This window comes from Astyanax mexicanus, chromosome 10 (assembly GCF_023375975.1).
Source record: "Astyanax mexicanus isolate ESR-SI-001 chromosome 10, AstMex3_surface, whole genome shotgun sequence".
Lineage (NCBI taxonomy): Eukaryota > Metazoa > Chordata > Actinopteri > Characiformes > Acestrorhamphidae > Astyanax > Astyanax mexicanus.
In genome coordinates this window covers 38,407,682-38,434,343 of record NC_064417.1, presented here as the reverse complement: position 1 = coordinate 38,434,343, position 26,662 = coordinate 38,407,682, and the positions used below count along the sequence as shown (strand labels likewise).

Here is a 26,662-nt window from a genome sequence, read left to right as displayed (position 1 = left end):
CTGAAGAGGGTTGGTAAGGGCATGGGATAGTGCACTAGGCCTCAGAAATCAGACTTCAGTCTTCTCTGCATCAGGATGGAGAAATCTGTATTTGCCATAATTGACTAGGAACCATGCCTGAACCATCTTGCTATTTATAAACTCCTGCTCCAGCAAAGCAGGTCAAACTGAGATGTAACGTATGTCTTTATATGGTCAGTGTTCTTCTTTCGAAGCCTTCTTTCAGAATCTGCTTCTCTCATCACTCGAATGCTGAACTGGAGCGAGGGAAGTCACCTAGAAAGCACATGCCGGTCTTGAGCAGATCTTCAGCAGAGATGAAGATCCTAATCACGGCCACAATCACAATCGTGAACGTCTCACTGAGTGAGATCTCACTGGTGTGTAGGTGATTGCCCTAGAGCTTCGTACACAAGCACGGCACATTTCTCTGTATGTGCGTGGTACGGATTTCCGGGTCTGTTACACCACACCCTGTTCCTACATATCATGCATGCTTTCTGAATAGAAGCAAAACAGACAGGTAAATGCTGATTCATTCAGAATGTGCAGGTCCGTACCTGTAAAAGGAACGTAGTAACTGTTTCAAAACTAAACTTATGTGAACCGTGGAACTTACATATAATCAGATGGACAGGATGTATGGCAAAAAGGTGGAACGAAAAACCTCAGATATTTGCCAATGTCATCCCAGTCAGCACATTCTAAAGCTGAATGCTATATAATTACAGCTGAAAAAATATATGAGTGGGTGGAACAGGGTGGGGGGAACAGGGCAGGGGTTTTACAATGGTAGTAGGGGACTGGATATGCAGGTAACTTCAGAAGATCCTGCCAAGCTGCATGACTTGCAAAAGGAACCCCTTGAGACTTTGTAATCTTTGAGAGATAGATTACTATCAGAATACTGTGCCTTTGGGACTATAAAAAATCATTTATGTTTTATTCTTTTGACTATATTTATTTTTTTGATTCCAGCATTTGTAATTTCACCTGCATGCATTGGTCCACCAGCATGACAAGCAGTACGACAGGGTGGACAATAAAATGCTGGACAATTTTACCATGAAAGGACGTACAGCTTAAGCTTTACCTCAGCTAAGTATGGAAACATTATGAATAGAGATACACAATGATATCAGATATATATCGGTATCGAGCATTTTTTTTATAAGAATAATCGGCATTGGCCAAAATAGCCAAAATCTAAAACCAATACCTGTTGACATATCTATTGTATGCCAAGAAAGGACTATGCAACATTCCAATAAATTGGCCAATACTAGCCTCTGTACTTTAAATTTAATTGATTTAAGCTATTTGTTTTATTACGTTCAAAGTTATACGGTTATACAAGGGTGTCTAATCTTTGCATAAGTTATGAATGTGTATAACGGCATCAGCAGATATGTAATATTGGAAATCGGCATTGGCCAAGAATTCCCACACTAGTGAATCCCTACATAAGTGGAAGTGGAGGTAAAATAAACAGTATTAAGGCTGTGATGTCACAGATGTCAGTGGGTACTTTCTTAGAAAGTGGGTTTTATCTCGGGCAGTGTGGACAGATATCTATATATATTGATAAAATATATATTTTTTATTTTATTTAACCACTTAAAATTTTTTCCCATAAAACATCCCTCTGTAATAACGTGTTCATTCAGAGTAAATCTTGGAAATAAACAACTATGCTGTGTGAATAAAAAGGAGCAATGTATTGATACAGACTTATTATTTTCATGAGAGTGCTTGCCTGCACTCCGCTCAGGTGTTTGTACTGTATTTTTACTACTGTTCCTGGCAGGGCTGGACAATGTCACACTATATTTTCTGAACTACGGTAGATATGATACATTTCTGAATGGGAATATATGAATATAAACAATATAAAGACGGTCAGAATATCAGTCAGTGATGGACGCTGTATAATGTATACTTAAATATCAGAAAAATTCACCTTTACTGAAACATTTTTATCGCGATATGGATACTATCATCATTGAATTATTGCCCAGCCCCAGTCCCTGGCATATAAATCATCATGTAATTGACAGAAGGTTCAAAGTAAGAGTAGCACATGGGCATAGGCAGTGCAGCCTGGCTAAGAAAGTGACAAACTGCAGAGCTGCAGTCACGCTACTATTGGATAAGCCTGCCAAGCTAACAGTTCACTGCTGAATTAGGTCACACGCATCAAGGCAGGGAAGTAGAGAAAGAGACTGAGATTCCAATCACCTGCAGTAGTGTTGATCTGGTGAACAACCTTTATACTGCCAGCCAGGCCACCTCAATGATGATAACGGAATTGTACTGGAATTTTTTTTTTTTTTTTTTTTTGGCAGGGCTTGGCAACAGGCCCAGCGAGTCAGGAGCTCTCTACTAGTGAGACAAATAGTGGGAGCCACTGAGGGACCTCCCTGGATTAGCTGTTTTATCCTCAACCAGAACACTGTGTAAGAACACTGTGGTGCTTTGTTGCTCTGAGAGGCGCCGGTCCCCTCGCCTGTGAAGTCGCTCGCGCTCCTTTGGGGTGGATGGAAAGTTTCTAGAAGGTGCGAGCAGAGGCCTGCACCCTTATGAATGCTGCCTGTTTCCATAAACTCTGAAGCAGCGTTTACTAAATCCCTGTAGCCCATAGCAACATGTTTATCGGCCAACTCGTGATCTTCATTCCCGGTTCCTGCCTGGGTGTGAAACCTGTTGTTGGGTATGTGCTGTCAGAGCCTCTATCCTAAAACATTTCCAGAAAGGGCAATACTGACTGCGACTGACCCCTAATGATGTGCAATATAATGAGAGTACTACTACATAGTACTACAGAGATAAAAGGTCAATTTGTTTTGTGATAAGCTTGAGAAATAGGCTTGTGCCCATCCTAGTTTGATAAGATACATGAGATACACGTGGAGGATTGACTGAACTGTGGGACAACAAGGAAGAACATAAAAATATAAAATCATGAAACATCATGGAAATCATGAAAGCCCTTCCAATGTTTAAATCATATATTAACCATTTATCACTTTTGGGAGAAATCGGTTATTTTCTTTAGTATTGCAAGTTACAGTACCGTATTTTTCGCACTATAAGGAACAGGGACGTTGCCATGCTTTTCTTCTAATTCAGCAGGTCTCGCCGCTGGGTGGTTAGACCTGTAAAGCTAAACTAAGTAAACAAAATTGTAATTCTTTTAATTTCTTTTAAAGTCAAACGAGCACTGGATGTTAATCTACACAGATTTCTCTCCTGAAAACTGTTTATTTGGGTGAGTAAAGAACTTCCTTTTATTTATAGTAAGGTTAGATTTCCAGATTTACACTAAGGCTGGGTGCAGCAGCATTAGCAGCTTACCAGCTAATGCCACCAGACAGCCCTACTCTGAGGAACACTGAGTGTTCTGTAAGGCAAGGGCGATATTAGCTAGTGGTTCGTCCCATATAGTTTGTTTAAGAGTCCGATAATACTCACCTCTGAACGGTAAAAGAGCTAGCGCTTAGCTAATACTGCTCCAGCAGTCGATAGTACTGCAGCTAATAACACTGAACTTCACCAAAGTGGCTTTACTGCTTAAAACCTGACTAGTAAAATTAATACATAAGGCACACTGGCTTATAAGACTATTTTTGGAAAGTTAAGAAATTAAGTGCGCCTTATAGTGCAAAAAATTCAATATTTAAAAAAAGAGAGAAAAAAATATATGGTTATATATTGATATATGGTTATTCTTTGGAAGGGCTCAATTAGCATTTCATCATCAGCTGCTCTAAACTGCATTACAGTTAAAACAACATCAGGCCTCGTCACTGAAAGCTCCAGCCGTCCACCATGCAATCATAATTCATAAAGAACATGCACTCCACTTCTATTTATGTCTGAACACAGCTTTGAAAAACGCCTAAAGCATCTCTCTGCACTAAAGATAGACTGTTTGCTAGTTTTCTGTGGTTATATTATCCAGCTGATTGCTGATCTGAGATTTGTCCGTGTCATGATTGATCAGTTTCAAGATGCTTCTTGGCAACAGCTGTACTCTATTTAAACATCTGCCACTGACAAACATAAAATCATACATAAAACATTAGCAAGAGCAACGGCAACAAAATGAAGCTGCAGTGCATCCAAGTCTCCAACACATGCTTGTGTTCCACCCGTCAATCTAATATAGCAGTTTATTGATTATGATGCCTAGACCTGTCACAATTATTATGTTGTTCCAGAAATAACATCAATAAACAATTTTACCATCATTTTAAGACCATTTTATGCCACTGATATAATAACAAAGCATAATAATGCAATTGAATCCTTTTTTAAATCATTAAGAATTAGAATATTAACTGAATATGTGATATAAACTTGGCTCTTCTTGCTTTTAGAAAATCATCATGCGCCACCTGCAACTAGTAATAATTTTGGTAGTCAACTAATCTGTCGATTATTTTAACGATTAATCAATTAAAAAGCAATGATTTCTGCCACGCCTGCAATCTCTGCTTCCTGTGGGTACGTCTTTTGTTCCTAGATTCCTCTAAAACAATAAAACAGCTGTTTTTTTAATCAACATTGTTGTTGCAGTCCTAGTATTTGAGGTCAGCAAAAAGTCAATTTATTGTAAAACAAATCAATAACAATTATCGTTAAAAGACGTAATAGTGCGCATCATAACCAAAAACAGAGGTCATCAAGCTCACACTACTGCATACCATCAAGAATACAGTGTAAACAACTCTCCCTAAATTGTGTTTCACAACTGCTTCACAGGTTCCTTCTCGGTCTGTACCAGTCTGAGCTTGCCCTCCCCTGATGTTATATTGCCATGGCAGGGCTCAGTGCATTTAGCTGCTCTACCATTCCCAAACACGTGGAACTGTCTTTCTACATTTAACGGCCTCATACCGGCAATGACTTGAATCTTTTGAGAGCCTCCAGCTATAACAAAAGACTATCCTCACAACAGAACAAAACAGCACAGCACATTACTACATCATGATGATTCAGGGGTTTTCACATCGCAGGTTTTGGAGTTTACTTGATCCACTTTTATGTATGCATTATGTGTTATGAGCAGCCCTTGGCTTGATTCAACATCAAGACCCTTCACTTTTCCTTAACTGCCCAACTTTGGCTCACATTTTGTTATTCTATTGGTACAACTGTCTAAGTATAGTATCTTCATGGTGACCAACAGCCATCCATGGTTGGAAATCCTTAAGAGCCCCAACTGACCTCACTGGGAGGGAAGGATGGGCCTCCATCTTCCCTCAATCTCTAAACCTGGTGCTAGCCATGATGCTAGTCCGCATTCTCCTCCAAGCATGTCCAGCTGTTAAATGATGCTGTGTTAGATAAAAGGTGATTGGCTGGCATTATGTGACTTAAAAAAAGCACATGCTAACTTTAACCCTGCCATCACTGGTAGCATTATATGATGGTTAGAGTCCTAACTACTGGGTGTGAAATGAATAGGTTTGCATACCATTTGCTTCAAATTATAATATATGGACAAAAGTATTGGGACACCTGCTCATTCACTGTAACTTTCTGTAACTACACTCTCTTGGGAATCAGAATTTGATAGCAGATATTCACCACTCTACCTCATCACCAACTTTACAAATTACCCCAAAAGCATTAGATGGAGCACCATTCTTCCAGAGAACACAGTTCCACCGCTTCAGAGTCCAGAGCTTGGGGAGATTTATACGGGTCATGTTTTATTGCCTCAGGGAAAAAAAAAAAACACTTAAAAAAATTAAGGAAGAAATGTACTATATAGAACTATTGCTAAAAAATAAGCACTGAATAAAAAAAGACAATAGCTTCCATGTACAAAATGAGCCAGAGGATATTAAGCTATCAAGTAATTACAGTATTTTCCATAGTGATGCTCAGTTGCACCTTAACATCCCAGAGGAAAGCTGAACCCTATACATAATCCATTTTGCTGATTTTTTTCTACAAGGCCACTCAGGTGGTGAGCTCTACTGTCAGGGGATGACACACCTGTGACCTTGTTCCAATTGCAAATGTGCTGTCCCAAGCCGGTCTGCTTTTGCAAATGATGACCACTGCAAACAACGACCTCAACAGCCTGGCTAACCTCAGGCAGGTTCAACTCTGTGCACCCGTTTGGTCAGCGATATTAGTTCAGGCATGCTGATGAAGGTAAAACAAAAATAATACAATTAGAATAGGAGAACAGTATCCTTTAGACTACTTCAGTACTTCTATATTTCACTGGATATTACAGAAATACCATTCATATGTGATTTAATGATTGGTTGGTCAGCAACCAATAACTAATTACAAGCTGTGATGTAAGCTAAATGTTAGTCTAAGAAAATGTAGATTACTCAAACGTTTTCCCCAAGCCAATGCTTTTACACTGCTACCTCTTGCCCACCTCCATCTGCACACTAAGAGGATAGCTCCTCAATATACTGGTAATCTGTAAAGGGTTGGGACAGTTAATAATGTTAGCTAACTGAGGTAGGCAACTAGCTAGCTAGCTAATTTGTATGTCTACCAGAGGAAACTTGTTGTTTGTTTCCCTTTTTCTGTGGAGGTTTTCACCCACATGTGACATGAGTAACATCGCTTAGTGAAAATTATTGACTAAAAAAAGCAATGCCCAGGTAAATCTGACTAATATAGCATTGCTGAGGTAAATATATGGCTAAAATTGCACTGCTGATGTACTGAACTAAATACGTTGATGGTTTGTCTCGTCTGGTTGGTATTAAAAATGTTATGTTATTTCAATAAATGTTTTACATTGTTATTTTGTAATTGCTTTATCTTTAAACGTCTGGTATTAGGTATTTGTCCTTCAACCAAATGTTTAATTTTGTTCGGTTTCATTTAGGTTTTTCATTTAGATGCAGCTCTATTTAAATTACAGGAAAATGTGTAGCCAACACTGTGCTCCTATGTTAGTATGCAAACACTGGTACATTACAGCACTGCAAGACTCTTCCAGAACAGCATAGCTCCTTACATCACTGCACCCCAACTTTACAAACAACATGAGGCTCTACTCTGTACCTGACCACTTACGGAAGGATGAGAAATATTCATGAAGGCGCAACCCAAGGCCAGGTCAGCCGACCAGCAAAGGAGAGCTAGCCATCTATTATAGGTCAAATGGCCTCTCACATGACTTGTTCATCGTTCACCGAGATGAGCGCCGCCTGCCTGAATACTAATACGCCCAACATAAGCTTGGGGATGCCAGAGCGCATGCTGAAAGGCACAAGGATATTCAGATCACCTCTGGGAATGTGTTATGGATGCCTAATGACCGGACAATATGATGCTAAGAAGTTGCTTCCCGCTCCTCTCGTGACTAGGGATGCGAGCCTGGGGATTCAAAGGAAAGGTTAACCTTTGATGCCAATTGTGCATCAGCTGATGATGGATTAGACTGTATTAATTATTGATATCTGATCCCCCTCCCAGTCCACAGTTTCCCCCTTGCTGGCGGAAATGGATACAGATCCGTGACAGTGTCTCCGCACATGCCTCCTCTTATCCCCAGAGGCACTCCTCAAAAGCTGCATCATGGACCTCTGGGGCACAGATGGAGGAAGCTGTGGTGCTAATAATCGTCAGAGCTGTTTATTGGCAAGAACATGGCTTTTTAGGGGTTATGATGCAATATACAGTATTGTGGTTTTAAAACAAACTTTATTAAAATTGTTTAAAAAAATACAAATAAATAATCAAATACATAATAAGTACTAGGAGTGTGCTAATTATTAGGAGTAAAAGAAAATATCAATACTGTGTTTTTGAGAATAGATACAGTATTACAAAACAATGTTGCAATACTCAAGTGTATAAATCCACCCCTCCAATTTAGCCTAGTCATTTAAACCCCTCCCCAATCATTTGCGATGTTCCTTACACCAGGATGGTAAGAACAAGCACATGACTCCTCAGCCATCATTTCTTTTTAAACTGGCGTCAATTCACCCAACATCACTAGGCCGTTGACACAATCAGAGGATCCCGGATCCCCAGCTCCAATACATTAGCCAACAGATCTCACTGCATCACAGTGGTAGCACTTGCCTACCCAGTTAGAGCATGACCAATAAGGGGAATCTTCTGCTGATAGCCAGGTAGCATGTTGCTGTATTTGAGCATAATAAAGGAATCTTAGGCTATGTTTATACAGGCTGAAGTGACCCAAATACGATTTTTTGCTAAATGTGGCTCAGATCTGATGCTTTGTTAAATGTGGCTTAGATCTTAGATTTGTTCATGGCTGTGTGAACGTGCCTAATCCAATTTTATTTTATTCATATCGGAGCCACTTCCACATTGGTCCTAATCAGATACATATCTGATCCATGGACATGCAAGATGAATGTGAACAGTCAGAATTCATGCATCTTTTTGCTTTTACGCATGTGCTAGGTTATGTGCTTCTCTCTCGTACCCACACATCTCTTCGTTCACATTACACACAGATACAGTGATAGGAAAATCGGATCTTAGCAAAAAATTTGAGCAATGTGGCTTGTAATGTAAACTTAGCCATAGATTGTTGAGATACATGCTTTCATGGTTTTCCTCTAATAATCATTTTGCCCACTCACTAAGGAATGAGAACTTCTATTTCTACTAGAAAACATTGTGCTGATGAGCTGAGGTGAATTCAAACGATCCAATAAATGAGATGAAAGTGCAGACCTGTGAGACGCCTTACAACTAAAAGGCCTGAGATCGAATCCAAATAAAATTCCACGTGGTCAGGATCAACGAAGAACTCATTATCACACTCGTTATGGGTGCAATATGAGAAAATACACTCAGGGACAGTGGATTTCTCAAAAATGAAAATCAAAGTGAAATTAGATGTAATGATCCAGCTTCCCAACATCATATCGAACACAGCATCTTAAGCATCTGTACCTCTTTCGTGGTTTTATTACAGTGGCTTTGATTCTCCTCAGCTAAAAGCTGCTGTGAGGGAGAGTAGACACAGAAGTGCTTAAGTAAACAAGCAAACACAGAGACAATTGTCTGAACCCTCTTTAAATACCATGTGAGCTCCGCATATTTCTGGCAGCAAATTAGCATAAAATTATCCCTGGCCGCATGGCGGGGGAACTGCTGGGTGACACCGAGCCGTGTGGGCAGAAACATTTTACCATGTAAATACATTTGCCTGTCTCTGTCAAGACAGGTGACTCAGCCTGTATCACGGAAGCAGAACACATAGCACTGCAGTGCTGCACATCACGACAACTCTCTCTGTCTAGTGCGCCTCAGAGCCGGCGCAGTATAACGTCCACCTAAATCTGTCTGTTGCAGACTCGCTGCAGTCATTTCATCAAAGCTTACACAACATCTTACCTACAAATTGTGCGCAGGATGGATTCAGGTGCAATCAAATCGTGGGATTGATCGTTTATATGTATGGGCTCATGTAGGGCACACATGCCAAAGGCCCTAAATGATAAAACTATCCTTTTTTTAAACCCAATTACCTATTTTTAAACGACCAGTCTATAGTTCACTCATTTAAAAGCATACATTAAAAGCATAGTTATCAACAACATAAACCAGAGACTATCAAAACATTCAACCAACAAAAATATAAATCATATGTTCTGTACTAGCTTATAAAATGATTAGAATGTGTCTTTAGGAAACAGGCCAAGCTCAGGTACTGGCATCCTCTGACAGCAGTGCTTCAATCAGTATGTTGCTCTAAGAATTGTCTGTTACAGAGCACAAATCTGTTTATGTTCTATACTCTGATACCATCCACTGCCCATTCCCCAGTCCGATTTCCACATCCCGTTTTGCCAGATATAGAACACAATCGGCATCTGAAAATGCTGTTGTCAATTAATATGATGAATAGAGACAGCTTAGCGCCCACAAGGACTTCAAGACGAAGGCTAAGCTGGCAATTTTTTTCTGAAAATGTGAGCACTAAGCTTTAGCTAACTTCAGAGTTCCACATTTGCAAGGTAATTTATTAAAACCACTAGTCAAGTTTAAAACTAATATTTGAGTGCTCGCACCCACACTCAGTGGTCTACATGTCGCTGGATTAATAAAGCATTAAGCATTTTAAATGGGTAAACTGATTTAGACTAGCACTCACGGCATCATGCTACAACACACTAACATGAACTATTAGTCACCACAGGAGAGCAGACAGCATAACGGAAATATACAAAAACGCAAAGGTTTGACTAGCATAGCCACTTTACATGCATGGCATTATTTAGTACATGAATTGTTGCTTTAAGATCGTGCAGTGCATATGTGGAAATTAAGCAGCAAAATGCAGTCAGTTTTGAATGATACAAAGAAAAAAATTTGCATATCTCTACCATTTTAGCTTCCTGGAATTCAGAACTGTCCATTTACTGTAAAGCATAAGCAACGGGCTGGTCTTATATTTGGATAAGGTACAATGCAAAGCAGGCAATCATGCCAAATACTTTATTAAAATATGGCACAGTAGCAATAAAAAGGCTGTTATATTTTAAGAGAGGTTGGCAAATGATAATGGAAAAATGAAGATATTCTACTGCACAAAGGCACTGAGTAAAGCTCTAAGTAGAAGCAGTGGAAGAATATTTTGACCAGCACAGTACAGCATCCACTTAAATTAGTCTGTTGCAGACTCTCTGCACTCAAATTTCATCAAACCTTACACAACAAATTGTGCACAGGGTGGATTCAGCTACATCAAAACAGCAGATTGATCGTGTGTGTGTATTGGATCACGTAATGCATGAATGATGAGACCTAAAATGATAAAACTATCCTTTTTAACCGATTCGTTGAACCGATTTTGAACAACTAGTTTACAGTAATTCTGTTCACTAGTAATCAACACAATTCATGTAATGGGAAACTAAATTGTCTGAAATAAAGATCTTGAGGTGAATGACGGAGAAAAAAAATACAAAATATTAAAAATTAACAGCTTACAAAAATTAACTCTTCAAAAGACCAAAACACAGCATCTCCAAAACAGCAACAGTAACAGGAGAGAGATAAAGCCTTCTTAACTTTCAATGGAAAATAATGTAAAACAAGTTTATTTTTGGTAAATCTTTTGATACAGTGTAAGGGTTACCTGAAAATTGACAAAATGGAAATACTTGGTGTTTGTGCTAGCTCATAAAATTATCAAAATGTTTTATTAACTAGATATATTGAATGAATAAAGTTACACTTATATAGTGCCTTTTTAGAAACGCAAGGATGCTTTACAATTTACACACAATCATTAATATTCAGCACTTATCCACACACCGGTGAAAAGCAGCAGCCAATAGTGCACAACGTACTCTCAACCAGAAACAACTATCCACCTGGAGGACTGCCAATCCATATCTGGGTACAGTCATACATGCGTTTTTTTACATACACACAATCCATAGACACAATACCATACAATTCACATACCTATTAATGTAAATCAACTTAGAATATTCATTTTTTTTGGACTGTGGGAGGAAACCAGAGTCCCTGAGGGGAACCCTTGCAGACATAGGGAGAACATGGAAACTCCAGCCAGATAGGGACCTAAACACAAGACCCCAGTTCTGGAAGTGGAGCGTGCTAACCACTGGTAGGCAAAACCTGCTAACCACTAAACCACCTTATCACCCAAACATAACTAAATATAAACATGGTAACTCAAAGCTCTAAGTAGAAGTACTGGAAGAATAAAACATGAGGTAAAATGTTGCACATAAGCCCTTTAAAGAGAACCATTCTACACAATGTGCCACAAAATGAGTTCCATTTCAAATTCCCCTTATATTATTAAAACCATGCTCAGTAGCACTGTACAGATATTAAGAGTGTGAGGCAGGGAGAGCGTGGAGTGTGGTGTTTTAACTAACTAACCTCAAATGTAGATGGGTTTAGGATTAGTCAGCGTTAATTACTCCATCAGGGAGCTGATTAAGAGGGGAATAATCGAAGTTGTTAAAATGAGTAGCAGGCAGCACTTCTCTCTTCAGCGTAAATGCTGAATTATGAGTCGTGATGTAAGGAGAGCTGGGGTGTGTGCGCAGGCGCACTTCGGCGCAGCGCGAACGAGGGCGGGAGCGCGCGCGTCACCGGCACCGCCTCTTTCCTGCTACGACGTGGAGCGACGGCAGCGAGCACATGACTGCAGCAGCGGCGGCGGCGCGCGCGCTCGGGCTCCGGTCACGAGGACGGAGTACTATTACAGTGACCAGACGGAGGCGGTCAACCTCATAACCCCTGCGAAGAGCATCAGATAACGCTTCCACCTGAGCTTTTATATTTATCATTATTATCGCGGAATAGTGCAGAGCTCGTGCAGCTTCATTGCCATTATCATATTTGTGTTACCTTTGCATTCAGTCACACTAATTAGCTACTTCAACTTTTCCTCAACATTTCATGCACGCACGTAGGCTACGATACGAGAGAGAGAGCGCGCTCATCCTTGCTCCCCTTACTGTACTTATTTGTCTAATTAAATCAAATTAAAAGACACATCTGTGATGAGCATTATTATCGTTATCACTATGTAAGTCACGTGCGTCTCACCCCCTGAATCGTGTTTGTATAATAACAATAATAATAAGCCATAACGCTTCAAGTAGCCATAATATAATTGTTTTAATATAACTTCCCTCTTTTATGTAGTACTAAACTTTGCTTAAACATTAAACACATTACTACCCCATCAAAAAATAAATAAATAAAATAAAATAATACACCATGTTTAGTGCAGTGAAAGTAAGATCAGAGCAAAGAGCACGAGACATTATATCACGCGCGCTGTTACCAAACTCTTTCATCAGTTACGCAAACGTAACTCTTCGTCGCTTACGCAAACAAGTTACATGTAATTGCAGCTGCATAACTAGCCTACATAACACACACAGAGCTAACACCCCCACTGAGTTTACGATTCACGTTTAGACCACAAACATCAATACAATGAGGATTTTTTTTGAGCGCCTTTCAAGGTACCCAAGGACACTACGATAAAGCAGCACATATATTACAGTCACAAATCAAGCATCACATAAAATCCACAAAAACACAAATCATGTAAAAACGATCGTAAAATGTGGGTTCAAACTGAATTAAAACGATGATATATTAAAAATATATATTTATCATCACTTGGTCATGAATCTATATAGGTATAGTAGTAAAACAGTGCAGTAACTCTCTATGCAACGTTAACGTGCACAAGCATGCTATAAACTAGCCACAATAAATCAGCCTTATCCCTTACAATACACGTTTACAAGCTAGCTAACCCAATTTAGCTTACAAATATTGAAGCAGGCAAGCTAGCTGCTGCATGCACGCTTATATATTATGGATGGATGCATCATTTCAAAATAAACAAATAAATAAATAATACATAAACGAAATGAGCCTAATCCTGAGTCTCTTCTACTGATGAGTAGTGAAATGAAAACAAACAAACAAAAAAGAAAACTGAAAATAAACACAAATGAGTCTTCTCTGCTGCAACGTCTATTTTATATACGTATAAACATACGTATATCTTCATTTCACGCATTTTTCGCCTTCACGCGCTGCGAGAATATAGGCTATTGTATTCGACCAACTTCAAGTTCACGCGGCCACCAGCACCCACGTGTCAGACTCGCCGGGCAATTCCTGTGATTTTTGGCAAAGTGATCCACTCATTCCCAAGTTCCACTAACACAACCATCAGTCCCAGTGTCTAAACTGGCCCTTTCTATCCTCGTATGTCCAAAAAGCAGCGCGCGATGATGCATTATTAAGTAAATAATTCAACAATGAAAAATTGTTCCGCCAACTGCTCAAACTCCACGTGAAGCCCAGACGTCAGGGCTTCAAGACACCGGCTGCACGGAGCGGAGACTCTGTCCCAGCATCGAGCTGCCCGCACGCGCACGCCGGTGCACCGAGCCACGGGGGATAACGCGCAAAACCACCGCCCGGGTAGCAGAGCCCCAGCCCCGGCCTGCCGAACCATCAGCATCCCTTACCTGGCTTCCAGAGTTTTCTGTCAAGTAATTGAAGACAAAGGACGAGAGCTCCTCATCTAACAGGGAAACGCAGTCCGCCATCTTCTAGAGAATGAGATCCGAGAAGTCAGAGGAGGGGGTATACAGGTTGGCTGGCCTGCAGTACCCGCGTCCCGCCGCTTAGAGGCAGCACGCGGAGCTCGAGCTCACTGTTACAAAACTTACTGTTACCAAACACACGGCTACAACTATTTCGGCGTGGCTGAGTGCGCGCGCTCTTTCTCTCTCTCTCTCTCTCTCTGCTTGTTCGTGAATAATCCAAACAGCGCGTGAGATAAGCAGCACTGCTAAAGCCGTGGGAAAAACCGCGCAAACTGCAGGATGGACCACGATGATGGGCTGCCCACCAAATCCATAGCTGAAGCAGCCTGAAACACTCTGAAGCTCTGAGCTCTGCCCGTCTCTGCAGGGAGTCAAACTGCTGCTGCCGGTGCTGCTGCTTCAAACAGCTCACGGCCTATGACTCATTTCTACAGCAAGCCTTGCCTGTCTTTATATCCACATCAACGCCAACCAGGTTTAGACTGGAGATATATGAATTCCCCACAAACACCTGCAATGTTTAGACACTTCACACACTCCACAAATCTACTATAAACACTATTCACCACTTCCATATTAACCCACAGATACCTGACGCTTTAGAGGAGAGTCTCGGTAATCCCTTGAAAATAATCTACTTAGTTTAGCAGCTGAGGTGTAAACAAAGTCATTCAGCCACTGTCTGATGGCTGATATGCATTATTATATCCATATGTTTTCAGGTTAAGGTTTGGTCATACAATAAAACATACAATATTTTACATAGGTCTGTTATAGTTAGAGTTATGTGTAGGCAAAGTAGTTTCTAATAGGTATGTGCCATGTAGTATCGTATCATTATCGCAGAAATATTCTAAAATAATTAGATAATTAGATGGGCCATATTGCCCACCTCTAGTCCCTAAAATGTTTTAACGTTTTTTTCCAGATTTACCACAATTTACTATTATGAACGATCTATTATCTATTTTAAAGAATAACTTACATTTTAAGTTATTTGGTTATTTTGTTCTATATAAAATGACTAAATTTGTTTTAAACATATGTTGAAATCCTAAAATAGTTTGATAATATTTCAGGGCCATATGGGCCACCAGCGTACAAATGTTTTTGCTGTTTTTAGTGTTCTCATTTCGCATTAAATATCTAATGGAGACAGATTATGTCTGTCCAGTATCATGTATTTTACTTTAGTCCTAGATATATAAAGTGCATTATTAGTATCATGACATGTTGGATCATTGACTTCTGTTACAGTCTGGTGAAAATGTAAATTAGGACTGTTCCATTTGACATGGTATGCAATAATATTGCCAAATAAACTTTAATATTTACTCCATTCTAGTAGTGTATTATGTGATATTATGTTAGGGCCATATAGCCAACCTCCAACACTTTTTTTGTTGTTTACCAAAATTTACAATTTTCAAAATTTTAAAGAAGAACTAAAATGTAAGTGATTCGGTTATTTTGCTATATATAAAATGACTACATCTGTGTTTAGCATACCATGTACCAATTTACAACAAATTTACTTGGAATCACCTAGTATAAAGTTTCCTGAAATTTAAAAAAACATGGTGAATAAGAATGTTGTTCTTTAAGATTTTCTTAGTTATTCTTCATGTCCATTTGTTCTTTGTTCTAACAGCATCAATCTAAAAAAATATATGGCTAAAAGTGATGTTATTTATTACTTAATTAAGTAATTTATAAGTAATTAAGTAATCTATAGTATATTCTAATCACATGGAGTTACTGATTATTCATTAATTCATTTACCTTTTTATTTGCTTCATCCTGGCCAGGGCCACAGAAAGTATGGAGCTATTCCACAAGATAGGAATACCCCCTGGACAGGCCAACATTCCATCACAAGGTACAACACACACACACACACACACACACACACACACTGGGCTGTGAGCAACACACACAATACCTGAAGTGACACTCTGCCACCCTATAATATTATTTCTGTGATGCCACATACATACTGCAACTTTACAGGAATACAATGATTTTATTTAAAATGATTTTGGAGTATTTCTTTTATTCTAATCATAATATAAATATATTGACACAATATAAAGTATGACACTTGCATACTGGTATTGGTGTATGTTCATCCAGTATACAACTATAAAACATAAAATTACACCACTTTAGACCTATATAAAGCAAAGTAGCTAAAACCCATAATAAAGGATTGTGTAATATATACACATTTCCCCGGACTGTATGGTATTTATAAGAGAAATTCTTCTGTCCATGTCATCTGGGAGTGAGTAAAACAGTATGTGGGAGTTGCTGAAAGGATTTCAGTAATGATGCTGAAGCATGCTGCCATTTTCTCATTGCCTGTTATTTACAGATTTTAAGGATTTGAGGCCTGCTGTTGATCTTCTCATTGTAATCAAAATGACTCACTTGTTTACTCCAGTGCTCGCTTCAGCTTAGACCAAAACAAACGGTCTCTACTCTGTTACAACTGCAGAACCTACTCCACTGCAGAAACTGACATCAAATCATTGGGAAACATCTGGGCAATAATAAATGGAATCACACTGTTTTGTGGGGACAGTAATAGATCTGAATCAACAGGCCTTTAAAGGAGTATTACACCGTCTCAGCCAAATCAGAAGTGCCCTCAGGCCAATAGTCTATTGAACGGCACTCTGACAATCCAGCTATCGACCAAACTCGTGCTGTTTTAATGTTTGAGGTCAGAGGGAGTAATTCAAAGACATGCCTAGCATAGTAGAAAAGGCTAAACAGCACTGAATTAAGGCTCTGTCAGTGCAGCAACGAAAAACAATTGCTTCTGCTTGGCAGATTGGGTTAAAAGTGTTCTTTTGGATAATGTCTTGTGCAATAAATAATTACTTCATTTATATACCTGAACAAATGGCATGGGAATATAAAATTTTGAACATCATTGCCAATGTAAAAAGATTTTTCCTAAGTAGTTTTGGAGCATTTCTACTGATGCATTCATTTTTAAACTTTCATATGATGTGAAGGACATCTAGGAAATATAGGAAACAAAAACAGCCATAAACACTCAGTATACCTCAGTGTAGCACTGTCTGGCGGCATTAGTGCTAATGCTCCAGCCTTAGTGCTGGAGAAGTTCAGGAATCTAAGCTCACTGTAAATAAAGAGAAGAGCTTTACTCACCCAAATAAACAGTTTTCAGGAGACAAATCTGTGTAGATTAACATCCAGTACTCGTTTGACTTTAATAGAAAGTCTTTTTTTATTACAGTTTAGTTTACTCAGCTTAGCTTTACTTAACTAAGTTAAGCTACCCCCCACCACCACCCAGCAACACGACCTGCTGAATTAGAAGCTCCTTATAGTGTCTCTTAAAATGCGCCTTATAATCCAGTGCACTCAGTGCAAAAATTACAGTAGTTTCAAAACGAACCATTGACTACTACTATTTTAATAAGAAACTAAGCTGCATTTGCAATTCAGCCCACATATTTAGGTCATTGTTTTTAAGCTTTCACAAAAAACAGTGTATGTACATATCCGCCTCTTGATGTTTGGCCAACATCAGTTTAGCCCCACCCATTAACAGTTTTGTTTGAAGCTATAAAAAGGGTTTTTGCTCAGACTGTTTTGCAAACGACATCCAATACAGGCAACTAACTTTGACATCCTCCTTAAGAACTGCTGGTTCTAGAACTGAAGAGAAACAGTAATAAACCAGATCGGTAACACAAGTTTAGGGTTAGGATTGAATTGCATTTTTGGCTTTTGCAGCTGAAATAAAGAGAACAAAGGGTGTGTGCCAGTGGTGTGAAGGAATCTGAGACCATTTTTTTTACAGCCCACTGCACTACAACTACCCTATATATGTGTGTTACTTATAGCCTGGGCATTCAAGCCACCTGCTACTACTAGCGTGTGAAAGGTTCCTGGAGTGAGTGACCAGCCCTTTCAGACAGCTGTCTGACAGAGTCGAGGACTCTGCAGTGACTGTACGTATCAATCAGTGGAATACCCATTCATCAGTCACATTATCTTATTGATTAGCCCAGGAGGCCTTGGCTCGTTGAGGGTCAATAAGGTTGTGCGTCCAGGCCTAGTTGTCCAAAGGCGACAGTCAATACAGTTCACACTTTGTTTTCCGAAGTTGATGTTCACACACTAAGTGAGGCACATGGTTTGTTTTTACTTTCTGGTCAAAAGGGCTCTTAATGAACATGCTTTGTTGCTTTCGCGAAACCTTTTTTCCAGCCAATTTTAGACCCCATTTAAGTGGAGAAGTACTTGTCAGTTTGAGAAGGTTTAATGGAGAAAAAGAAAAAGAAGAAAGGGAAAGTTTTTTGTTTTTTAACTCTTGCTCTTTTTGTGTGGTGTATCCCTTAAAACAAATAGTTGGAAATGATAAAATCAAGATGGCTTCTCTGGCTGCTGCGTTTACAGTGTACTGTAGATTGTCAGATTTTGTCTGTGAGGATGTAGCTGACCATTAAATCCATTTCTGGGGATATCTATTTGTCTCAGTGTAAACACACAACTAGGTCCAAAGTTGTCACATCTCGTCGCTTAGCACATCTCTACTTCAGCACAATAACAACACACAAAATGATAAAGCATCCTGCAGCCTCTACAAATACATCTCAACATAAGAATAAGAACTTCCTGATCTCACATAAATCAATCCACCATATAACACTGCACCAGTGAACGGTGCTTTCATTACAGGAGTTTTAAAGTAACAAACAGGTGTTTACTATCAGCTGTTTCTTGAACAGATGTGTGACATTATATCATTGATCCATCCACAGCGGAACTAACCCAAGGTTTAGAATGACTCTACAGGTGCTGTTCGCATCTGGAAAAATCAGAATAAACTGAATCTGATTGGATACATATCAGATTTCAATACCACATATTGAAGTTGACCAAATTGGAATTGAAAATATCAGATTTAGTGTGTTTTTCTTTCTGTTTCCAGTACCATTCATACGAGTATACGTGTATACCGAACAGAATCGAGAAGGCTTGGTGAAGTTGCCCATAGCACTGACTATGTTAATGGAGTTGGCTTTAGCCATGCAGCGTCATTTTTATGTGGAAATCAGTTTAGTTTTGCCTGGTTTGGCAGACCCTGTAGACACTGTCATATCTTCATTGTCTGTTTTGCCTCCATATCAGTGGTTGTATTGTTGCTTAAATAATGCTATAGTAGAGTCACTTTAGTTACCGATTCTCATTAATCCACAGTACGAATGAGCAATAGTAGTGTACATCAGCATGAAAAAGATGCAAGAACATTTTGATGCATTTAGGTTTATGCCTGTGTGAAACCAAACCAAACAGAAGGAGAAACGCTCCACATAAATAAACTCATCAACTGATCCCGAACAAAGAAACCAACTACAGGTGTGAAAACACCCTAAATGTTATATTTAGGGAGAGACATTTTTTTTCTGGGACTGGCTCTTAATGAACTTTTTCTTTGGACCACTGTGTGAAAGTAGCCTACATGATAGATAGATGACTGAAGATTCTGAAGAACCCCCTGGTTGAACATGCCAAACACTTGAACAGGTCAAGAACTCACTCTGGAGGCCCAAACCGCCATTAATAGACTATGACCTATGTTTCAAAACATGACACAAGACTTAACACTCAGCATGTCAAACACTCAGGGACAAAGTCTTCTAAGGCAAATGAGGGGGATATTAACTTAAAACAGAGCACTTGGGCTCTCTTTAGTACCATAAAAATAACAGTGCTAAAAAATCATTCTTTGTGTGCTGCTGTAGAAAGGGGCACAGGGGGTGGGGGTTGGGATATGAGGGCAGAGTCCAGCACAGGTTGCTTATTTTCCTGCTCTATCGCAACAACTAAGCCTGGCAATGAACAGGTGAGTCAGATCAGGTGAGTTTAAACAGGAAAAAAATCAAACAGTGCAGGACAATTTTTCTAGATGAGGTGCGAAGAACTTTATTAATGTTTTAAAAAACAGAGGTGGAATTTTGGGTTTGAATCCCTCACTAATTAGCTTTCAAGAGTTTAAATGGTTATCTATGGATGGTAAGCAATTAGCATACCTTAGGGTTCTTCAATCCCCCCCCCATATTTTTTTTGAGTAGCAGTAGGTGTGTTAAAGCAGGCAATCCTCTAAAATGTGCTGGGCACCAGGACCAGGATTGAAGAACACTGGCATATCTGATTGTACTCCAGAAAATCTTATTCAGCCACTCCAAATCTCATCTCTTTCATAAGAAAGTCAACTACAGTAGAATAAATACAGTAGCAGGTCTGGTTTCATACATTTAAATGTCATTTTTTATTCTATTACTACCCAAATAGCAAACGAGTCACACCCCAGTTCTGGTCCACACTTTTATCTGTCCCACATACTACCATGGAATGACTGAGATGACTCCGTTAGAAACTAGGTGCCAGATCACAGCCACAGCTGGCAGCAGTTGGGTCAGTTTTGAAACGAAATAGCAATGCTATTCAAGCATTTCACATGGTACGCTGCTGGAGGGCCACATGTGGCCCAGAGTTCAAATGCCATGCCATTTAAAGGTAGCTGATATGGCTAGGCCAGTTTTGGCCCACAGTACATTTGTCAGTGCTGTAACTCAGAGCCGTATTTCTTGCCTTATCTGGGCCGTATTTGGCCATAAATTAATTGCTCAATGTAATTTTTTATCATTTTTAGTTGAACTGATTACAAGATCTTTTAAAATAAGACAATATGGGCAGATCATGTCTCATATGCATAAATGCTCAATTCTGAATATCACCACAACCACATTATTTTACTACTGCCTTGTAGCCACCCAGCATATATAAACACATCACCCTTATCAGTTTATTAATTTGCATAGCAGTGTTTTCATTTAGCATATTCCCTCATTACTTTAAGAGAGTGTTTCGCAACTCTGGTTCTAGAGGTACCCTGCGCTGCACATTTATTGCTTTTCCTTCTCCCCCCACACCTGATTTAAATAATCAGTTAACTAACAACCCCTTTCAGAGTTATAGGGTGTATAAAAACAGGGAATTCCCAAGAATATTCAGGGCAGGGTGCCTGCAAGGAACAGGACTGAGAAACACTGCTCTGTAAATAACTCTTAGCCCTAAAACTAGAACCTTGTTCACATTTACAAACCTTTTTTAAAAATGGTTATATAGGAAACCAACAGTGTTTACAGGTGTTCTTGCACCAATGCTTTTTAAGATCTTTTAAGACCTCCATAAATATAATTTAATCATAATTTCTTCGGTAGAAAATAATTCGCTGATAATGTTAGTTAGCTAGCTGCTAATGTTAGCTAGCTTGCGCTAATATTAGCTAGCTTGCTGCTAATGTTAGCTAGCTCTCCGCTGACCTTTTAAGATGTTAATTACCCAGATTTTAATTTAAGACTTTTTAGGGCCCAGCAGTAACCCTGGTTTATTAGGCATTACTCAAAAAACTGTGTTCTGTTTCTTCTCAAAACTGAAAGTTAAATCACCATTTTAACAAAATACTTTAAATAAATGATCAAAACTGACAAAAAAAAACACTCATGAATTGTTTCTAGTGTTGAGCTCATTAATGGACAAAAAACATGCTTTGACAGATTTCTACATCATGGTGCATTAACCCTCTGCTGCTCTTGGCACAGCAAGTAAGCTGATTGGTTCTTTCTGTTTCAGTCAGTGGAGGGATATACTGTACTTCAGGACAATGCAAGAATACAGTATCACTTTGAGTCACAGACTTCAGTCGTTTTTACAAAAAATGTTTTTACAAACATGTTTTTAAGGAGTCAAAAGTAATTCTTGGCAGTATGGCATTGTTTAGAGAACATTGTGTAGCACAATGGCAGCCATGATAACTATTTTGGTTTGGGTGGTGTATTGTTCCAGAAATTATTTCAATAAACAATATTCATTATTATGTGATACTATGTAGCACCTTTATTTTTGAGAGCATAATAAAAATTACAGTTTTATTTAAGATACAGTCATTTGTCCAGTTACTTATGATTTTCTGAAATTAAGGGACTATCTTCTCCATGGTTTACTCAACAAAAGCGTAAATGTCCACCTATTAAAGTGGACATTCTGCACTCTGACCTCAAAGCCAGTCTAAGCTGCTGGTCTGCAGATCAAAAATAAAACCTGTGACCTATTAGCTGCACTGTGTGTTATAGTAGACAGAGTATCCTCATGCAGAGGCATGAGCAAGAAAACAGAATGTCAATAAAGTAAATTGCCCTGCAGTTTCCCCCAGTGACCCATCCAAATAGTCCATTATAAAGAAACCCCATCAACCGTTGTGTCTGCGAGTTAGAATCACGGACAGGTGGAAAATTAACAGGTTCTTTTAGAGAGTGTAATTGCTGATTTCCTGATTTAGGGCTGGTGTAAAGGCTGCTGACAGGCTGTTTGCTGCTCTAATTTCCAAGTTGAGAATAAATGTTCTGAGTTTCTGGATCAAAGAGTCTATACTCTACATTTATCCTGTTTATTCATTTTACATTTAAAGAGCTGATGTCTAGTTACATTATAACATTTTTAATTTCATTTATCTTTAACTATTTTAATTAATGTTATAGGATTGTTCTACTCTTGCTGTTTATCTATATTTATCTTTATTGTGCCTTAACAACTAAAATATGCAAATGTTATCTGCTTGAATAGCTGCTGTGTGTTGTGCCACTTTTAATTATATCTATTATAATAGATCTTAAGTGTTACTGTTACTGAAGTGTTGTTGGGCGGACTAGGCTACATACAAAAACATTAAAATTGGCTGTTTTTGCAGTTTAGTTTGCAATTATATGGACTATGGACTTTAGAACCAGTGGTATGTTTTGAAATGTACTGTATTTAATGAAACACTCACATGCTGAACATCATGGGACAGGAACAAGTATTCTGTGACTTTTGCCATGTCATGTCTCACTAAAGGTTAAAACTGTACTAACCTGCAGGATGTGTGGTTCCTTCTGCATTGATCTGCTGATGTGACTTGAAAGCCTCTTCACTTGACTTGGATTGTCCCACCTTTCCATTATCTCTTAAAGTTGTTTTGGAGATACATGCTTTGTATTGGACAGTGATGATATACAGTACCAGTCAAAAGTTTGAACACACCCATTCAATGTTTTTATTTGTGTTCCTACATTGTAAATAAATACTAAGTCGTCCAGTTCTTGACAGTTTTCAGATTGATTGACCTTCATTTCTTAAAGTATTTTTTCTTTAATATGATGAGTAGTTCTTGCATAATATGAATTAGAACATTACTCAGATAGGGCTATTCATTGTAAACCAACTCTCTCTCCTTTTCACATCACAAATGATGCTCTCAAACACATTTAGAGGGCAAGAAATTCAAGTCATAACTCTTGACAAGTTCAGCACAGCTGTTAACTGAATGCTATTCCAGGTGACTCTACCTTATAAAGCTAACTGAGAAAATCCTGCAAAGTTGCCATCCTAGCAAGTAAAACTCAACTAAATAAAAAAAATACTTTAAAAAAATTTAGGTCAGTCAATCCGAAAACTGTCAAGAACTTTGAAAGTATCCTCAACTGCAGTCCAGACCAATAAGACCATCATTGGATTCTGGTTTGTTAAAAAAAAAATTGTTTACTGAATACTTATAAATTCTTCTAAATTTGGATGACTTTAGTATTAATCTACAATGCATAAAATGATAAAATAATACAAAAAAACACTGAATTGAAGGTGTGTCCAAACGTTTGTCTGTTACTGAGACTATAAGACATTTTGTATGAATTGATTGCAAATGATATCTAAACAAACTCCTGAAAGTAAGCAAGGTGAAATAAGGCTGTTTTCCCTCCAAAATACAGGTCATTTAATAAGTCTGACCGGGAGTTAACCATATTAGTGAGCATAAGTGAATTTTTCGCATTGTGTGACCTCAGTGTAGCGGCACGGTTTGTTTACCCTAACCTTGGTCATTGTCAGAATTACAGTATCAGCCTCCCTGAAGGACAAGCTGAGCAAGTTTGGGAAGAAATGGACCGTTTAACCACAAAAATACGTGCCGTCGTTACGTTGCGTCCGGGGGGTGAAGTTCAGCTGAAAAGGACAAGTTAATTCCAGTGTGTCAGAAACATCCAGCTCCTCCACAACACGCTCCGAACAGGGAAGCGAGGCGGGAGCACCGAGCCGGGCTCTGATTGGACGAGAAGCCAGGCGTACTACAGATATGCAAAGCACGCGAGGCGAGCCGGGCTGTGATTGGCCGGCGCTGCTGCTATCTGAGCGGCTGGAAACAGTGTATTCTGGAGGGCGGGGTGTGTGTGAGTAGAGTAGGGCAGCAGCGTGTTGTGCTGAAAAGCGGCTTCCTCGAGCCAACACGTGCGCGTCCGTCACATGACTCGCGCTCACGGAGCTGCTGCTGCTGCTGCTGGCCGAGCACTGGGCAGGATCCGCGCGCACTCTCGCTCGCCTGCGCGCTCGCTCGCGCGCGCCTGTCACGCTGGTTAAATAAATGGACGGTCAGGCAGGTCACAGGAGTTTTTCAAAGTCATTTGATCTTACACAAACTTGCCTCAGACAGGGAGCAGGATCTGGCACTGAACGTCTCTGCGCCGTGCCCACGTTTGGCACAACACCCCCCCCCCCCCCCCCCATCCTTCTCCACCAATCCCACCACCATCCTTCCTCGCTTAAGATAGAGTGAAGGGCAGAGGGAGGGAGGAGGAAGACACTGAACCAGGCAGAAGATGCTGCCACACTGTGTGTGAGAAAAGAGAGAGAGATAAATAGAGAGAGAGCATTTCACCACAGTCCCATCTGCTTCCACCTCTGCTGCTTGATGTGTTTATTTCCCCCCCCCCAAATTAAACAAAACCCCCCAGCTGGATTACTGAAGGCGGATTTGGGATAGTAGGTGGGCACAGCAGCAAACAAGAAAAATTCCACACAGTCAGAATCTAGCTCAAAACGAGCTCAGCATCAGAGACCATACGTATTGTGTATTCCTTTGGCTTTTGAGAGTCAGTCTGTTATAATATCTGTTCTTCCAGCCAACATTCTTATTCATGTGGGCCTCACATAGGTTAAACATGGACTAGGTAGGTTTCAGGTTGGCATATTCTGTGAGTGTATTGGGTTTGTACATGTGCTTTTTTTTACTGGGTGCCACAAAAATGGCCCCATCATTACTGCCAACTTTAATGTCACATAGATCCCATGTGTAGGACCCAGATGGGGACCATCACTGACCATAATGGGGCTCATTTCTCTTATTAATACATGGGGCAAGTGTGGGATTCGTGGACAAAACTTTCTGGTTCTCAGTTGGGCTGCCTAATAGAGATTCGATCTCTATCCAAGCGAGTGCATGTTTTGTCTGATCCCAACCCAGCCTGACCCATAAATTATCATTATGATCTTGAGCCCGATTTAAACCTCTTTAAAACTCTTTGATTTGAGTTGTAGGTGCCTGTAATTTCTAATATTTGCCCCTTTTTAGCAGCCACGTCCACACCTCTGTTTTTAATAGCATTAAAAACCCATGCCTACGTCACAGACCATTTTTTTGAGCCAGAGATTGGGTAGGGCATCAGGTCGTTTTCAGACAGACTATTTTAACGCGGACTAGGTGGGTTTCAGGTGGGCATATGCTGTGAGTAGGTTGGCTTTGTGTTTTTTTTTACTGGAACCCAGTTTAATGGACCCCACCATTACTGCCCAACTTAACCCCATGTGTAGTGTATGATCCAGATGGGGCCCATCAGTATCATTCATAAGTGAGGCCAACATGGAACCCATGAACAAAATGATCTGGTTCTCAGTTGGGCAACCCCTACAGGCCCCACATGGTCATATTATCTGGGCATAGACCAGATTTTCTTGTCATTAAAATGCATCCCCAGAGTGACCAGATGTAAAAAGTACACCAGCACGTACATTATTTCCGTTACCGTTTTTCATCATTCTGTTCCAGGAGACTGTTAAGACTGTTAAGACTTTATGGTAATGGTGAGGGTTTTATAGCAAGGTTGAACAATAGACCTAGACGGTTCTTTCATCCTTAATATGGCTGTTTCAAAAAAGGCACCTGGCTATTTACTGTATATTGCAAGGGAACAATATCTAGCTCTCTCATCTACCAGTAGAGCCAGAGAGCAGAAAAGAGAAGATCCACAGTAATAATCATTTCAATAAATTCTAATATTTTTGTTTTATAGTATTTGCCTTTGCCTAAGGGAATCACCAAAACTCATTCAGTTTACACTTTTGTATTAAATGCAAATGTTTTTTTTTTTTCTGACAACAGCTGAATGTGATTTGAGCAATCTTAAAGGCATCTATCTGTGGTGTTTTTATAGGCTTTTTAATGCAAAATAAAAGCTAAACCAAAACCAAATCCACACGTGATTCAGTCACTAAAAACATGTTAATGCTAGGTGTAAAAAAAAGTCCTCAGTTGTACAATGTTTGTATGTGATTTCTAAGGACAAACATTCCCTTATAAGTTGCACACACAGCAAATTCATCCGTGTGAAACAAACCTGCGCTTGAAGCTGATTTGCTTTGTCTGGTTCTGT

The 26,662-nt window shown here is 39.5% G+C and overlaps 1 protein-coding gene across 2 annotated transcripts in view; it reads right to left on the bottom strand.

The window, feature by feature from the left end:
* ppargc1b (peroxisome proliferator-activated receptor gamma, coactivator 1 beta) overlaps positions 1 to 23,225 on the bottom strand; it is a 72,323-nt gene extending 49,098 nt beyond the window's left edge. Inside the window, exon 1 of one of the 2 annotated variants that reach the window (XM_022684065.2) lies at positions 23,057 to 23,225. In XM_022684065.2, the coding sequence (XP_022539786.2) occupies positions 23,057 to 23,143 (87 nt within the window). In that variant the 5' untranslated portion in view covers positions 23,144 to 23,225. Of the gene's footprint in view, positions 1 to 14,018; positions 14,459 to 23,056 lie in introns of those variants that run through there. The other variant, XM_007246412.4, reaches the window with a different exon arrangement.
* Between the last annotated feature and the right edge of the window lie 3,437 nt (positions 23,226 to 26,662).